Source organism: Erigeron canadensis, chromosome 3 (assembly GCF_010389155.1).
Source record: "Erigeron canadensis isolate Cc75 chromosome 3, C_canadensis_v1, whole genome shotgun sequence".
Taxonomy (NCBI): domain Eukaryota; kingdom Viridiplantae; phylum Streptophyta; class Magnoliopsida; order Asterales; family Asteraceae; genus Erigeron; species Erigeron canadensis.
Window position 1 is genome coordinate 43,200,112 of NC_057763.1, and position 19,409 is coordinate 43,219,520.

Genomic DNA, 19,409 nt, shown 5'->3' on the forward strand with positions numbered 1-19,409 from the left:
ACAAAAGCGTATAAAAAAGTTCGTAATGTACGATATATCATCTAAGTTTATTTTTCAAAGGTACATAAATAATTAACTAGCTCATCTCCTTCTCTTCTTGTGGGCAATATTTGATGAATCCGATGACGAGTAAGAAGAAGAGGAGGAAGAAGATGCCGACGAGACAATAGATCTCTTTTTGTTGTCATTTTGCTTTTCCTGATAGTCGTTATGTGACTCGATCAAATGAGGAAAGTTAAGCAAAGCATGAGCACCACGATGCTTAAAGGCGGCGCGATCATAAGCCATGGCTGCTTCTTCGGGGGTCTCGTAAGTTCCTAGCCATAATCTAGATCCTCTTTTCTCCGGGTTCCTCATCTCCGCTGTAAACTTGCCCCATGGCCGCCTTCTCACCCCTCTATATTTCCTCTCATGATGAACTGATGTTGAAGATGGTAACATGACGACTTCTTCCATATTCTTCATAAGAATATTGTCCACATTTTTATTTTCTTTGTTTTCGGTTGACGACGGTGGAGATGGCAGCAGGTCCTCCCTGGCTGAGAATACTTCGTGATCGTTATTATATAACGCGACAACATTTCCTGTCGAAAAATCCCAGTTTAGTGGGATGTTTGAAGATGGAAACATTTCTGTTGAGTAATTATTAGTGACTGGATTGATAAAGTCACTACTAGTGCAATCTAGTAAGCTAGATATTTCGAAATCATCTAAATTTGGAAACGACTCGATGAAGTCATCCGTTAGATTCGTACTACTATACATTTCTGGATCGATATTTATGGACGATTGTGGAGAGATGGATGGAAGATTAAACTGATCAATAGAATCGAAAACGGGAGGAAAACAACCAACCGGGCTATGATGGTCATTGTATGAGTAATTATTCTCAGAATGATCATCTAGAAGATAATTAGAAATGGATTCTAGGAGAGAAAGATCGAAGTCGATTTGTTCATACATGTTTGTATAATATCTATCTTTTGTATATGTTTTGTAGGGCTAGAATTGAATAATATGGGGTGTGTGGGATGATGTATATATATAGGTAGATAGAAAAGGCAGTCGTTTAGTGACGTTTAGTGTATCTTTTTCTTATATTTAAATATATATATTCACAAGAAAATAGGTTTTTTCGTTAGATTTTAATTTTAGTATAACTTTGACTACTCTTCTTGATTATTTAGAATTTAAAATTCTTTTGGACTAATACTAAAGAGGCGCAAAAGTCTGGTTGGTGAGCCTAAAATTTCTAGCTAGTAGTATTATTTTTTATCCAAGCCATCAAGTTACTTGCAAGGGAATGTCTAACGCCATCAAGCAACTTAATAGATAAAACCCCAACGTTTTTTATACAACAATTAAATATTATTCTTTATCAAAACAACTATCATATATATATATATATATGTGTGTCGGGGAAGGGGGTGTCCAGGGACGGAGCCAAACTTTTTTTAACAAGAGACAATTTTAAAAGTACTTATAATAATCGTATTTGAGAATGTAAAAAAAAAAGAAGTTGGGTCTTAAAAATTTCGGTCTCCACACTGGGTGTAACACTCATATTTAAAAAATACCAATTTTTAATAGTTCACTTAAATTTTTATTTTGGGATTTCACCGGCTACTAATCTAATATCGATATAGTATGCCTCCTTGGCCACTCCACTAGTGGCTCAGCTTCGTCCTAGAAGCTACTTCCTTCCAAAATAGAAATCCATTCTTGATTGCCATCGATATTTCCTCCCCAACCAGTTCCTTATTAATTGCAAATGAAAGAAGAATTTCGGAAAACCATCAGACTCCACACAAACTAGCTGCCCTTCCATCTTAGAAGAATTATTATTATTATTACTATTTATAAAAGTGATTTTTATTATTATTACTATTACTATTTATAAAAGTGGTTTTTATTATTATTATTTATTTAAGTTTGAAACTCATTTTGTTAACTTCTTTTGATTAACCAACCCAAAAATTTGGATAGATCTACGAGAAATCTTATTCAGTTCGATTAGGGGATGGTAGATTTAAATGGAATAAAAAAAAAGTTTTAGAACAATAGATAACAACAACAATCTCTATTCAAAGAGACATTTTTGCTCTAGAAAGAGCTTAAAACAGTGACAAAGGCCGCTATTCTTTGTTAGGATTAGAGTAAGGCCTTTTACCAACCAGAGAAGATAAAAGTACTCTAAAAATCTCATTCTACTATACATTTTGATAGAACTGTCTTGCAACCAGGTCTTAGTGAAAGCAGACATACTATCTTGAATAATACTAGCATTAAGAACACCTTTCAAATAAGACCACACGTGTCGGACAAAATTTTATTAATTGAAAACGTATTCAATAATAATGCAAGAAACCCAAAAAATATATTTTTTATGAAATAATCAGCCTGTATATAGTGTATATATATCTTTCCTACATAACTAATTAGTTATTTATGATAAATATATAATAATTTGAAATAAAATAATTTTTCCGCAAACACTTATATTATATATTACTAATGTATTATACATTTATATACTCAATCAAAATTAAAACAATTCAAGTTTTTTTATTCTCCCAATGTATGAAGTAGAATGTTGGTGTAACATCACATTTAAAAGGACAATAATGATTAAGGAAATTAGGGAAATATATAAATTATATGTTAAAACTTGAATGGAATTGCCATTTTTTAAGGAAAATGATTTGAATCTATCACACATTTGATTTATTAATTTAAATGTAAAATAAAATTAATAAATCAAATAAATGAAAAACAACTCCCATCGACTTGATCATTTGAATGTTCTATTATTTGAAGACCAACTAAATAATTTATAGTCTGAATTCCGTTCATGATAATCTGATTAGTAAAGCCACCTAACCTAACTCAGTCAGACGGAGCCAAGACCCGTTAATATCATAAAAATCTGGAAAAACACATCAACCCATCCGCCTGTAAACACGACGATTAATCAATTAAAGACAATCCAATACTTATTAAAACTAGCTTAAACTTCAGCCTACTCAAATCAAAACCTTTGTTACAAGACTCCCAATGGCGATCACCTTGATGTAGATAGTCAAAACACCTTATAGTCACAACTGGCGGCATAAATGTCACTCACACACTCCTAGTCCCATACATTGCTCCTCATTTTTCTACCTTGACTTTGACCAACTTCATGGCCAAGGATATTAATCATTATTGATTATTTGCTATTTTTATGATAGAGAAACAAAAATATTGGTATTAATATAAAACAAGTTTTTGCCATATACAAAAACACTATTATGAGTATACTATGATTTAGTTATTATACATAAAATCAAAAGTTATACGTTTTTAAATTTTTATCGCCTCCAATATGATACGTACATTTCATGCATTAAATATAAATTTTAATTAAGCTATCTTTTATATGAGTTTATCTTATCAAATTTTAATCGAATATTTGGCTGAAGGGATAACTTAAAATTTGATATTGGGTGGAAAATCAATCAATTATCTAAGCAACAAAATTCACGTCTATTTATAAAGAGACTTAAAAGCCACGACATCACATTCAGTCTTAATAGTGATGCAAGTATGAATATTGGTTTAACCCGGGTATTTTAATTAAAATTATAAAACTAAAAAATATGCAAGTAATTTTTGGAGATAGTGAATTGAATAACACAATATTTATATATTGATAAAGTACCTATTGCATTAACAAAACATAAAAGAATACTTATATATTAGCGAATTTACCCGGGTTTAACCCGAGTATTTTAATTAAAACTATAAAGCTAAAAAATATGCAAGTAATTTTTGGAGATAGTGAATTGAATAACACAATATTTATATATTGATAAAGTACCTATTGCATTTACAAAACATAAAAGAATATTATATAGTATATAAAATAATTTCCTTTGTTTATAAATAAAAGATTAATAACTTTAAATAAGCATTTAGTGACCTATTTTTAATTTAAAAAAGTGTAAATTATTTATGACATCATAATTAAAATATATACCTTTTAGGTAAAATTATAGACTTGACACATCACATTTTTTCTAAAAATACTTTTAAAAGACAATTGTCTTTTATTTATTATAGAGAGAGATTCCAAGTATATGGTTTAAATTACTCAAACAGATGCGGCCTTGCGGGTAGACGGAACTAAGGGTGAACAAAAACCGAACCGGAAAATCGAAAACTGAAAAAACCCAACAAAACCGAACCACCAAAATTAAAAACGGAAGGAAACCGATTGGTTTGATTTTCGTTTTTTAAAAACCGAATGGATCGGTTCAGGTTTTGGTTTCATATAAAAAAAAGGATAAAAACCGAATCGAACCGATCAAATATATATTTTTTTATATTTATATTATATTACACTAATATCATTACTTATACTTATTGTGTTTTTAAACTTTTTGCCTTTTTAATGTAAAAATCAATATAAATTTATGCTTTAAATAAAAACGTACACCAAAATCAATTTGTTTTATAAAATATTATATCAAATTTAGTTTTTAAAAGATATAATTAGTTAGTAAAAAGCATCCATGTATTTTAGTTTCTATATTATATTTTTCCTTATCGAAAAAAGTAAAAAAAAAAAAAACTATAACTAAAACCGAAACCGATCCAAACCGAACCGTAAAACCGAACCAAAGCAAAACTAAATCCAACGGTTTTGGTTTTCTAAAAGCCGAACGAATCGGTTCGGGTTTTAGTTTTAGGCAAAAATTGACCTAAACCGATTCATAGTCACCACTAGACAAAACCACAAAGGCACAATGGAAGCTACAAAGGAAAGTTCTTATAAAGACCGGTTTTCGATTAATAATATTAATATTCAATAATATTAATAATATCTTTTTTTTACTAAAAATATTTGTTTGTTAGTGTTGTTGACTATTGTATAAAGACTCAAAATTTTCAGATAAAAAGAAGGGTAAATTACACTTTTCGTCCCTGAAGTTGGTAATTTTTCACTTTTCGTCTGTAATGTTAAAAAATTACAATTTTAACCTTAAAGTTGGCAACATTTTGCAATCAAGGTCCTTCCCCTAGACGACGTTTGTTTTTTGACGTTAACGTACGCACGTGCTAAACACGTGAGGGTATTAATGTCATTTGTTCGTTACACCCGAGGGACGAAAAGTAAAAACGTGCCAACTTCAGGGACGAAAAATGTAATTTACTCTATTTTTATTTTTTATAATATAAATCTTAAAAATATATAAAAATAATAAATAAAGTTTTTTCTTCATTCTTTTCCCTGCAATTTGAATCCATCTTTCCAAAAAACCCAAATCTTACTTCACCTCAACAAATAAACATATATATCATTTATGTATATGTATATATGTATATGTATGGTGTTTGATCAAATAATCGCACTGTGGCTCAACCGGAGGTGTGAGTTGGGTTGTTGGTGTTTATCGGCGATTCCCTTACGGTTAGAGGGTCGGAGGGACCGCTTTACGCCAGATATTGTGTGTCTAAGTCGATTCGATCGACTTAGGGTTTAGGGGTTTTATTTAGGGTTTATTCGGAGGTCGAATAAACTATGTGTGAGGGTTTTGTATGTTGTTCGTATGATGTGAATGATTTCTATTTATATAGAAGGTAGATAACTTGGAGAGAAGGGTAAGAGAATTAGGGTAAATCTCTTCCTCTTTTGTGAATATATTGTTTCCTTCTTGAGGAGATTTGTGGTAATCTTGTTACCAAGCCGTGTCCGAGTATCGGAGCTTCAATATATGTTTAATAGATTAATTGTAGGAGAGATCTATATCCGATCTTTCTCGTGCATCTCTTCGGAGCTGGGTATTTATTACCTTTAGAGCTCCGGAATAATCTCACTGAACGGAGGCTGGGCTCCATTAAGGGTATAAGTAGCTTTACCTGTACGAAGATGACTTCGTATTCTGTTTTTGCTTCGGATACGGAGCTAGAGCTCCGTATGGGTATATCATCATATGGCATTTGCAAGCTTTGTTTAACGTAAGAATAAGAATAAAAACCAACCTTTTTATTATCACTTATTCTATTATCTCTTAATCACCACTCCACCATTCCGGCCACCAGTCCACCACTAATGCACCACCAGCCGGCCACCATAACTACAATCACCAACCGGCTGTCACCACGGTTCTAGCCATCATTCTTTTCAACATTCATTTCCAACATATTCTTATCTACTATCTAGATTGAGACCATAAAATATATTGAAAATCCATTCCAGATATGAAAACCCATTTATGACGAAGATCCAGATTGAAGAACCTGATGATGTACCCCTATACGGAGCTCTACCTCCATATTACGAAGGTCGCTTAAGGATGCTTTCTGCCAGAATTACGGAGCTCACCTCCGCCAGAACGGAGCTCATCCGTCAGAACGGATGTCACCTCGGGAGAACGGAGCTTACCTCTGCCAGAACGGAGCTTATCCGTCAGAACGGAGCTCACCAAATATGGAGGAAATCTCTTATTTTCTTCTTCCTAAAGAAAATGTACGTTTCCATATCTTTTACTATCATAATATATCTATAATATGGCATGTAAATCCCATAAATATATCTACCATATCTTGTACCCAAAACGATAGAGCATCCCTCTAAAACCCTAACTTATCCACCTATATAAAGAGGTCATCCCCTCACAAATAAATGCATCAAGTTCTTTTGACGAGATACTAAGCCTTATTCACCCAAACACCTAAGGTGGTCGTCCCCTCTACGGAGTCGTCTCCACCGCCAACACAAACACACCCGATCTTGTGGCGTTAAGCTTCACAAAGCTTTACACCAATAGGGAATCGCCAACGAATCGGTCAAAACCCCTCCTTGTTTTGATCGAAGATCCATGCGATTCTTTGATCAAACAAATTGGCGCCATCCGTGGGACCATATTCTACACGTTCCTACCTCTACCGTCGGGTTAGATCTCCAACAATTGACGCCCATAAAATCCAACTATACTGGATAAATCTTGATAAAGATAAAGCCCAGTATATATGTCACAGATAAAGCCTCGTCCAAGGCAAAATCTTGTGTAAATTATCACAGACGAGTCTTTGCGATCAGAAGCTCAATAAGGCAAGTCTCGTGCTAATTATCACGAACAAAGCCTTGGCGACAGAAGGATCAATAAGGCAAGTCTTGTGCAAATTTTCACAGACAGAGTCTCGCCGACAAGGCAAATCTTGTGCATATTTTAGCCTTATAGGATAGTCTTACAAAGGTAAAATAGCCTCGTCGGATCTACCAAGGAAGACATCAATCTCAGAGAAACAACCGCAAGCTTCCGCAAATTCGAGGACACTTTCTGATCTTCGAAGGTATGATTTTATTATTTTTAGCAGTCTAATGCGATTTTCTACAAATAGTACCTCCCATCAGACTGGGGGCTTGATGATGTACCCTATACGGAGCTCTACCTCCGTATTACAAAAGTTGCTTAAGGATGCTTTCTGCCAGAATTACGGAGCTCACCTCCGCCAGAACGGAGCTCATCCGTCAGAACGGAGCTCACCTCGGGAGAACGGAGCTCACCAAATATGGAGGAAATCTCTTATTTTCTTCTTCCTAAAGAAAAGGTACATTTCCATATCTTTTACTATTATAATATATCTATAATATGGCATGTAAATCCCAAAAACATGTCTACCATATCTTGTACCCAAAATGATAGAGTATCCCCTAAAACCCTAACTTATCCCCCAAGATAAGTTAGTCATATATAGAGAGGTCATCCCCTCACGAATAAAGGCATTAAGTTCTTTCTACGAAATAATAAGCCTTATTCACCCAAACACCTAAGGTAGTCGTCCCTTCTACGTAGTCGTCTCCACCGCCAACACAAACACACCCGATCTTGTGACGTTAAGCTTCACAAAGCTTTACACTGATAGGGAATCGCCAACGAATCGATCAAAACCCCTCATTGTTTTGATCGAAGGTCCATGCGGTTCTTTGATCAAACAGAACCCAAATTGGTCGGGTTTGAGTACGGTGGTGGCGGTGTTCGGTTTTTGTGTGCGCATATATATACAAGAAATGTGAGTCCCTCGATAGCTACAGATCGCTCTCGAAATCGTCTATTATTATGTCGTGAGTGTGGAATCCTCACGAGATAACTAGTTTGATTAGTTAACGTGTATATCGCTTAATTATCAAGTAGATAATCAGCCGTATGATGCTATATTCGTTTCTATAAGCTATAGAACGAACTTAGTGGTCTGGAGTACGTGTATGTCGAATGTGATTACTCAATTTAGGGTATTCATTCGTATATATATGTTTCAGATCGAACTGGGCTTGCTGGGCTTTTGTTCTTACGAACTTAGCTGCCCAGCCCATGTAACGAAGTTAATCTTCGTTTGTACCAAACGAAGTTTATCTTCGTTTGCCTCTAACGAAGATATACCTTATCTTTGTTAGATATAAGACTTAGTTATATTCCTTAGTGTTTCATCAACAAGGAATCCTAACATATATTATGTTTGTACTTGCATAACACACAACAAACATCATACATAACATATATATAACACCAAAACATGTAATCGATCATTACCAAAACATAAAGTCCATAATCTATCAATTACATATATAGATACGACATAAAATAACATAATGTCTTAATCTAAACGACATATCAAATCTAAGTTGCTGTTGTCACATCAACGTGCATCAACAAACTCCCCCGTGACAGCAGCACCTTCGATTTCTTTAGTCTTCAAAATCTGATCATTCATCAAACAACAATCTTTTGCTATTTGCATGAATATCTTCATGTAAGCAGAGTTGAAGTATCTTACGATATCTACTTTCTTCATGCTTCCAAAATGGCAAGAACGAACACTCTGTATCGTATAACTTCCTCAGATCATTTCTTGAGAAGTTCACCAGCTGCATCGGATCATATACTTTTCTCAACAAAATCTTCTTCTTTGAGTCTGCATACATCTTGGCTTCACCAGAATTTCGATCAATTTCCCAATTATCCATCTTGTCCAAGACATCTTGTGCCCATTTCTTGGCAGGGACTTTGATCATACATTTAATATCATGTTGAACATACTCAACTGTTTTATCTGGTTTGACCACTCTTTTCTTCGATCTTGGCTCAATCTTAAACTGTGGTTTATCTGAATCTTTCATGTTCTTTCTCAACCAGAAATCATTTCGGAGATCTTACCAACAACATCAGCTAAGCCATCATCGCTTGGATTGATAATCCAGTTATTTCCAAGCTCATGTAAATCTTCTTCACACAAACTCCTGAAATGTCTCTCACACCACGCTAAGTACCGACAACCTTCTGGTCTTTTAAGAACAAATAACTTCAGTTCATCATCATAAAACCAACTCCAGATGATTGTCTTGTACTTTGCAGCATCTTTGTCTGAGATATGAGTCCAATACAGATTTGGTTTCCATGTTTCCCTATGCACTATCCATTCATTAACTCTTTTCTCAGGAACATGTCGATCAACCATATGTAATGAATCATCATCTCTGAGAGGAACTGGAAAATCATTTGGATTGAATGGTCTTGTCACATTAATCTCATAATCAGATGGAATCGATACATCACCATTCTTAGCATACACAACAAAATGTAGAACTTGAGTTTGGCTACTGAATGGAACTTGAAGCATTCTTTCCCGAACATCTGATCTCTTCTGATCCAACACTCTACTTTCTTCAATCGATGGATCTTCAGGAATTGAGTCCCATACTTCATCAAACCCATAAGGCTTCTTGAATATGTTAAGATTTGGTTCAGGAACAAATTCACCTTCCTCGAGCTCATCACCATCAAAGAATAAATCTGTATAATCTGGATCATCTATTTAAATTTACACAAAATGAACAACAGAATAGAAAGAATAATCATGATAATTATAATAAAGATGAAATGTACTTGTATTGAAATAAGATAGATTACATTTTCATTACACAAAATGTCATAACTTATTACACACAATCAATTATACATTCTATCTAAAAATCTTTATCATAATCAAAATTAGAAACCTGAATCACGAGGAGCACCAGAAGGACCAGCACCTGTACCAGAAGCACCAACAGCAGAAATATCACCTCCTGTCTCCCCCTCGATCTCTGCACCCTTTCCTTTATTTTCAACTGGGCGAGAAACATTCCTATCACCAGCATTGTCAGCATCATCATCGTCATTCTGACGTCTTGGTTGAACCGCTGACAATCTGCAGACCTCTTCAGGAACTTCTCCCCCTTGATTCTTGACCCAGTTGATCAAAAAAGTTAAGGCGGCGCGAGTATCAGTGAGATCAAACTCCAAAGTGCGAACTCTATTCTCCAAAAGATCAACACGACGACCAAGCGACGAATCGGAAGGAAGTCGGTAAGATAAGGAAGGAGCCAGCAGAGGACGTAAAACTGGTGCTTGTGAAACAATAGGAACAACAACAGCAGTTGGTCTTGGAGGATCAGGCATTGCTACAGAAGAAGCTTCAACAACACGTCGACGCTTAATTCTGGTATATTGAAGTTCAACACCCCCTTGCCGCTTCACCGGACTAACTGAACTGGCTCTGTTCACCGGATCTTCCATATCACCCAAATTCATAATCACCCAAAACGTGCTTATCACCCAAATTCATAATCATAATGTAAGTAGATAACCGAACATTATAATCTTGAATGAAAACCCATGGTTTAAACACTAACCATAAACAAACCTGAAAATAATCAGTTTAAATATGAACCTCATTACCAATGACGATTATGACACCGGGAACTTCCTTTGATCATAGATATGCATGACGGCAAACCATCTTGAAACACTTAAGTCCCATACTAGATGTCGTCTACAAAACTTAACAAACAATGAACTATCCAACAGAAATTCACTGAAGAACTTAGTAAAGTTTCCAAAAGTATGTCATAAATCACAGCATGAAATTCAAAAGAAACTAATATCAAATTTGATTATTTTCATTAAATACATGAATCATAAATAAATAACTATTCCAAAAACAAGTTCATGTATTCATCCTTCACATGCTCAAATCTGCATCACAAATATTATCACTACACACCAAGGATCTTATCGTCATGATATCATCCGTGTAAACAACAAAGTAGTAACAGAAATCAGCACTTCAACTTTATCTTCTTAACCTGAACACTGCACACTTACCACAGAACTCATCAACGCATTGAGAACAAAACAGTATAATGCAGAAAATTCAAGTTACAAGTACTCTCAATCAGGGTTAACAAATATGAAATAACTTAAAAATCTAACAAAAGATCAAGGAAGGTCATTTCTTGTCAAACCCTAAAATGTCACCACACAAACTTAAACAAACCCGATTAATAACTTGGTGACAAGTGAAAATTGTAAGATTTCAAATAACTTTGACATTTCACATAACACTTGAAAAGATCATTTTCTAAACTTAAACATTAATGTCCATATTAGAAAATCTTCTTTGTAAACAAACCACACAACCTCATTAAAAATTCACATGAAGGAATTCAGCAAAACATATACTCAGAATTTGAATAGGGTCTCTCGTGCAATAAGAACTTATAAAAATACTATTTGACTCAATAAAAAGAAAAATAACATAGAATAAAAATTGCAGAATAATAAACTAATCTAGATTCTAATTAACTTGACTTTATACATTATTTTATACATTATTCACATTATGCATGATTACCGCTGATTAGATCAGGTTAGCATGTTACATAAGCCTGCGGGTGAGAAATAATTCTCTTATTATAAGTTCTGAACCGTGACCCAACAGCGATTATCGGTATGTTTGTCCTTTTAAACACTCGGTACGTCTAGTTTCCTTTGTGTTATGACACTTTCGACATACCCTGGCCAAGGACAGTTACCATGTAACCCGAGTAGCCTAATATGCCATTGGATAGTCTGCGAACTTATGTAACCCACATTCAGATATACTTTCGTAATCGATACAAGCACTAAGATAAAAAATATTCAATATATTCAAGAACATCCTTAACCAATCATGAGACACTTTGTGGATAACTGAATTGAATTACTTTGTGATTTCACATATTTGCTTCTGCATTTCATGATTTATAAGGAACCCGTGATTTTCTATGAGATCCATGTAGCGAACTTTCCGACAACCTATCCCAAGTTGTAAGCTTTAGGTAGACTAGGTATACAAAGACACCCCGAGGACATACTTGTCTGAATCTCAAAGACCACATTAGCCCCTTAATTTGCATTCATTTGATTTGCATAAAAATATCACATTTACTTTTATGCTCATGATTGGTAGAGGTTCTTGCCTATTCATTGAACAAATCTTATAGTAATGCTAGATCTTTCACAAAATTTAAAGACTAGATCAATTCATTACTGAAAAGCAAGCAATCTCAGCCATATATCTGAATATGTTTCCCACAATAGCATTATATAATTTAAGTTCAGATTGAAGGAAACCTTGGTACTTTGTGTCTACCGATATATCCCAAATTGTAATCACTGAACTAATCAGTTATATTACGATTGAGCAGGCTTAAAAGCTAAAGTATCGTCACTTCTCATCATTTAGCGCAGTAACCTTACTTTATTCATTTTTTTTGGATTTTCGATTTTTCAATGTTTTTGTATTTTTCTGACACTAGATATATACAAACTTATACTAAGACAACTCTTTTTGTATTTTTTATGACTCTATCTATGTACGACTTACACTACAAAGACACGAAAAATAACTTTAAGTTCTTTGAGAGAAACTACTCGGCATTCTTCATACCATTGAGTTGAAATAACAACTCAAGACGAGGTCCATCAAAAGCTTTAGTGTATAGATCAGCAAGATTATCATCAGTAATAACCTTTTCTAAATGAATAAGCTTTTTCTCAAAACAGTCACGTATGAAATGATACTTTATATCTATGTGCTTGGTGACTTTAAAGTTTTTCGGATTCTTGGTAATATCTATGGCAGACTTATTATCAATACAAATATGAGTATTGGAGATATTCATACCATAATCGCGCAATTGTTGCTGTATCCAAAGCACCTGAGAACAGCAATATCCAGCAGCAATGTACTCTGCTTCACAGGAAGACTGTGCAACAGATGTCTGCTTTTTGCACTGCCACGATTTAATTCTCCCCCCTAAAAGCTGACATCCACCTGACGTTGATTTCCTATCCGAGTTGTCACCACCATAATCCGAATCAGTATAAGCTACGAAGTCAAAAGAACCATACATGGGATACCAAATACCTAGACGAGGCTTGGCTTTCACATAACGAAGAATTCTTTTTGCAGCTTTCAAGTGAGACTCTTTCAGATTAGCCTGATATCTAGCACACATAGAAACAACAAAGGTAATATCTGGACGTGAGGCTGTCAGATACATCAAGGATCCAACGATAGCTCGATATTGAGTGGCATCGACGGATGGATCATTAGGCTTATCAGGACACAACCCATGACTAGTCTTAATGGGAGTAACAGTATCCTTAGCATCAGACATTCGAAACCTAGTAAGAAGATCTTTGACATACTTGGTCTGATGTATAAAGAAGCCATCCTTCAGTTGATCCACCTGTAGTCCAAGGAAGAAGGTTAATTCCCCCATAGCACTCATCTCAAACTTAGCCTTAATGCTCTGTTCAAATTCCTTGCCCATTTTGTCATCAGATGAACCAAAAATGATGTCATCGACGTAAACCTGTACAAGCAAGTAGTCCTTCCCTTTCCATTTAATAAACAACGTGTTGTCTATAGAACCTCTGGTAAAACCACTTTCCTTCAAATGTGTTGACAATTTTTCATACCACGATCGAGGATCCTGATGTAAACCATATAAAGCCTTATCGAGACGATATACTCTATTAGGAAAGTCTAGATCCTCAAACCCGGCAGGTTGTTCTACATACACTTCTTCTTTAATGTCTCCATACAAGAAGGCACTCTTTACATCAAGCTGATACACCTTAATACCTTTATAACTAGCATATGCCAGAAATAATCGAATAGCTTCAAGTCTAGCTACAGGTGCAAATGTCTCATCGTAATCAAAGCCTTCTTGTTGCTCAAATCCTCTAACCACCAATTGAGCCTTATTGTGAGTGACTACACCTCTGTCATCTCGTTTACAACGAAAAACCCAACGCGTTGTTAAAGGAGATTCACCCGGAGGTAAGTCAACTAACTTCCATACCTCAAGCTTTCGAAACTGAGCCAATTTTTCTTGCATCGCCTCAACCCATGACGGTTCCTTAAGAGTCATACCAACATTTTTAGGCTCAACCTGAGAGATAAAACAATAAGACAAGTACCAAGTAATTGCCCCGATATCCTTAACTTCAGCAAACATACACGACGGTTTCTTAGATTGATTCCTCGTGCGAACAAAGGCAGAAGCATCACCAATGATTTGCTCGACTGGATGATCCTTGTTGACCCTAGTTTGAGGAACCTTATCGACTGAAAGATCATCTCCCAAATTCGTCTGCACATGTTGCTCTGGAGTTTTATAATCTGGAGTGTTAGGCTCCTCCTGATTTTCACCTTCTGTGTCATCAGTATCATAGAAAGGAGAATCAGGTAGAGGTACATGCAAAGGATCAGTAGGAACTAAAGGAGCAGACTCTAAGGTAGAATCTGCTACTTTTGTCCCACTAGATTCTCCAGATTCAGAAGTAGGCTCAACTATTGGTGAGAAAACAGAAGAAGAACCAGAAACCGGTCCACCATCCAGAGGATCATGGAGAGTAACGACATCCTCCACAGTTGGAACACCTGCAAAAGAAACAGGACCACGAAAAGAAGTGAAGACACCATCATAATCAAAATTATTAGCAGAACCAATGTGTACAGCAGGTTTATGACTGACAATTACGACATTTGTACCAAGATCTACTTTGCCAGTCTTCTGATTGTACACACGCCTAATCGGTGTACTTGGAACATAACCCAGAAAGAAACCCTCCTCAGATTTAGGTTCAAATTTCCCTTAAGGAAGAGTTTTAAGAAAAGTGCAAGGAACACCGAAAGGCTCAACATTCTGCAAATTGGGCTTTTTGTTGTGCAACAGTTTCATAACTAATTTTCTTAAACCGTTTAACTGTCAAAACCCGATTCAGAATGTGACAAGCTGTATTCACTTCCTCTCCCCAGAAAGTAATAGGAAGCCCTGAATCAGCAAGCATCGTCCTGGCTGTCTCAATCAATGTCCTGTTCTTCCTTTCAGCCACGCCATTCTGTTGTGGCTCATATGGTGCACTGTACTGATGTTGAATTCCTTTGGTCAAGCAAAATACAGTAATAGTATTATTCTTGAACTCAGTACCATTGTCACTCCTGATTCTCTTAACTTTGACTCCATGGACATTTTCAACTTGCTTGATAAAATCCATAAATCGTTCTGCGGTCTCATCCTTGGTCTTCAGAAAGAATACCCATGAGTATCTCGAGTAATCATCAATGATCACCAAACAGTAAGACATCCCTCCAATGCTTCTTTTATTCATAGGACCAAAGAGATCCATATGAAGTAATTCGAATGGTTTGGAAATAGTGTTGAGTACTTTTGATTTATGCGGAGTCTTATGTTGCTTTCCTTTCAAACATGGTACACACTTATCTTCCATTCCAAACTTCTTAACAGGCACACCGTCAACTAACCCAAGACTGATAAGTTCATTCATCTTCCGAAAGTTGATATGTCCCATTCTACGATGCCATAGGAGAGATTCAGACTCATTTTCCTTGCTCAACAAACAAAGGGGCTCCTTTGGATTATCAACACCTAAAAGTAAGCCATAGATGTCTCTCTTCCTAGGAGCTTTGAGCATTATCCATTCTTCTGGAATAACAAAACCCGGTTTCAAGATGTATGCCTCCTTTTCTGTGAAATGAACATTGTTACCCTTATCACAGATCTGTGAGACACTCATTAGATTGTGAGTAAGTTGTTCCACATAGTTAACTCTTTCTAGAGTTAGTTGTCCATTGACGACATCTCCTTGACCGGTGATGTTGCCGCCCTTGGATCCTGCAAAACTAACATACGACCCATTTATACCAGTATAATTGGACAAGAGCTTCTTGTCCCCTGTCATGTGCCTGGAGCATCCACTGTCAAGGTACCACAAATGAATTGGTTTCCTAGGAACTCCCTGCACATAAAATGAGAAATATTAGTTTTCATTGGGGACCCAAACCTTCATAGGTTTGGGTCGTCCCTTCTCATCCTTGAGAATCAGTTCAGTCCAATATCCATTGCTAGAAGCCGTGGGTGTGACTTGATTCTCAACTTGTCTTCTCACTGGAGAAGACTTCTGACCTTTCGTCGGAGAAGGTCTTGGGGAATGAGGGCCAAAAGAAGGTCTAACACTTGAGTGAATTCGGTCATAAAATGAATTACGACTTGGAGGTGTTTGTGACCGACTCGAACTCCCACTGGGGGTAGTGAATCTTTGTTCCTTAGGGGATGAACCTTTTGGTGGAGATTCACGTCGATGAGGTATAGTAAACGGTTTTGTAGAAGATTGAACTTTAGTCTCATAAACCTGTTTATCATTACCCAACCCCCTTTTTCCTTCCGAGGTGGAAACCTTTGAAGGAGAACCCGATCTCCGAGGTCGATTAGGACATACACTGTAAACATGACCTTTTTCATGACAAGCAAAGCAAGAGAGGACCTTAGTCTTTTTCTTTGTATCTACCTTATAATTGGTACTTACAGATTCACTATTGTCCACTGACTTACTTGTTTTTCTAGAATCCTCATGGTCTCGTTTGGTCGGTGATATCCTAGACTTACTTGGGGACTTCTTTTGAGCAGACATTAAGATATGCTTCAAAACCTTAGTTGCTACGACATTAACAACTAAGTCATCTTCAGATTGGCTATCCCTAGACTGCTTAGGTAAAGGAGTTTGACGCAACTGACTTAATCGCTTCATATCCTTAATATCAACATCCCAGACTTTATCAATCCTCTTAGGGTCAATAGATGATAACGGAAATTCTAACTCAGTGTAGACCCTACTACTCTTACGAAGTGTAAAGTGAGTAATACTGTCTTTCTGACCATAAGAAGTGGACGAATCTAGGACGACACCTTTCAATTTCTCTTCCTTGGTAGGTTGAGAAGAAACTCCTTTAGACTCTGCTGTCTCCTCAGTCAAATTAGGCTTAGGAGTCGAGTCGTTCGATTTACCAACATCAACACTAGGTTGAAGTAGGACTTCAGGAATATTGGGTTCTACAGGAGTATAGTTATTGTTGAAAGGAGGAGGCATGCTATTGTAAGAAACCTTAGCAATGTCAGAACTCTTAGATGGAGAATCCTCAAACTTTTTCATATGCATTAAAAGCTCATCATGTCTAGCAGAATCAACCTTAGCTTGTAATTCCACTATTTCTATTCTAGCATCAGCCAGTTCTTTCTCAATTGTAGCACACTTTTTAGCTAACAATGCATAAGCTTCACCACCTACTCTTTCTACAGCCACAACATGTTTAACTTTGTCTTTCATAGCACTAATGTCAGACTCTAAAGATTTAATCCTATCCATTAAAAATTTTTCTCTATCAGTGACAGTTAATCTTTTTTAATCAACTTATCTCTTTCTTCATGAGCAGCATTAACAACAGATTCTAAATGCTTAATTAGTTCATTCTTTTGTTCAATTTCATCAAACATTCGATTAACAATTTTGCAAACATGAACAATAGTATTTAGAGAGTAAGATACCTGTTGATCTGCTTCTTTGCAGTCTGCCATGTAAGCGACAAAGTCATCCACACTCATGCCTGCTGGAATTTCATACTCCTTCATCTGCTCTTCAATTGTCTTTTCAACCTTTTCAGTAGCAGAATCGTCTTTGTTCTCAGCAGCGTTTACCTCTCCAGAATCTTTTGTATCATCAACCTCAACCTCTTCATCAGACTCAGAATCAGTGTCATATACCTGAGCAGAAGATTCCAAGTTCGAGCTTTGAACATTTTCATACAAATGCTCATCATTGTGGTAAACTGTGGTGTCCAAGAAATCCTCAACAGAATCTACTATTTGAGCCATATCATCAACTATTTCGGCCAAATAAGCATTATTGGTCTCATCCTGTGGAAGATTCCAGACATAAGAACCATCAGGTTGAGCAGCTACGATAGCCTTGTCATTGCCATTTCCAGTAGTATCATCAGTTAACAAGAGAGCTCTACTTGCATTCGGATTAAAAGGACGATTACCACCTCTATCTTGATGGGTAGGGGTAATATTGACATCTCTCTTTGGTCGTTGACATTCTTTGGCAAAATGTCCAAAGCCATCGCAATTATAGCACTTAACCTTTGACTTGTCAAAGCCCTGAGTACCCCCAATAAGCTGTCTACCTGTTCGTTGCATAAACCGTTGCACTCTCCTGGTGATCATCGCCAAATTCCATTTCAGATCCATTTCTTCGACATCATCTGGATCTATTTGGTCATAATCTTCATCAATGAGTGCTGGATCTGTGATCCTACCTGCAACAAAAGCTTCATGTGCAGCACACATTGCGGTAAATAAATTCATCCTTCCCTCAGCAGATTTCATATCCATGGGCATAGATTTGTAACTAGCAGAAGTAGATGAAATGTTACCAAACGTCATATTTCTTGGCTTTGCACTCTCATTAGTCTTTCGAGCCTTGTAACCAGCATCAGAAGCCATGAAACCAGCAGAATCATCTCCATCCATAACACAATTAGAACTCTCTTTTGTGCCAGAAGTACTAATCCCAGAAAAGAATGCATTAACATCAGCTGTAGGATTTTTCATAGTGGCATGATAGAGAAATGGATCTTGTGTGAAGTTGTCTTGGAGATCCTTCGCCTTATCCTTCATTTCTCTATTTCTTAATGTGGATATAACACCATCAATACGAAGAGATGCATAATCAGCTCTTTCTTGCAATCCATGACGAAACTCTTTATAAGCTTTCGGCAAACCATCCAAGAATTTATCCACTATCTCAGTAGGAGTATACTTAAGATCAAAATAGGCTAACTCAGCAAGAAGATGTTGAAATCTCAAGATAAGATCCTCAACTAGTTCGTTCTTGGTAGCATTAAAGCAATCAAATTGTTTCTTAAGCATCTTAATTCTATTTTGCTTCAATAATGGATCACCTTCACATTGAGCTTCAATAGCATCGAACAATTGCTTTGAAGTCTTGTACTCCTGTTTAGGAAACAGGTGCACTAATTCTTGAGGAATGCACATCCGAAGAGTAGAAAGTGCCTTAACTTCAACAGCATCAAAGATTTTTCTTCGCCTTTTAACTCTCCTACTTTGTAATTAGTTGTAACACCGTTTACAGTAAGAGTTGGCCATTCATATCCTTCAGTGATCATAATCC

At 36.1% G+C, this 19,409-nt stretch overlaps 1 protein-coding gene across 1 annotated transcript; it reads right to left on the bottom strand.

Moving 5' to 3' along the window:
- On the bottom strand, nucleotides 1-992 carry LOC122594493 (ethylene-responsive transcription factor 13-like). Its single transcript, XM_043766942.1, has one exon. It carries the CDS (start codon nucleotides 961-963, stop codon nucleotides 82-84), a length of 882 nt encoding a protein of 293 aa, XP_043622877.1. The 5' UTR covers nucleotides 964-992; the 3' UTR covers nucleotides 1-81.
- Nucleotides 993-19,409: the final 18,417 nt, after the last annotated feature.

What these genes read in the sequence shown, in the direction of transcription:
- LOC122594493 (XM_043766942.1), bottom strand. Translation starts at nt 963, where the DNA reads ATGTATGAACAAATCGACTTCGATCTTTCTCTCCTAGAATCCATTTCT.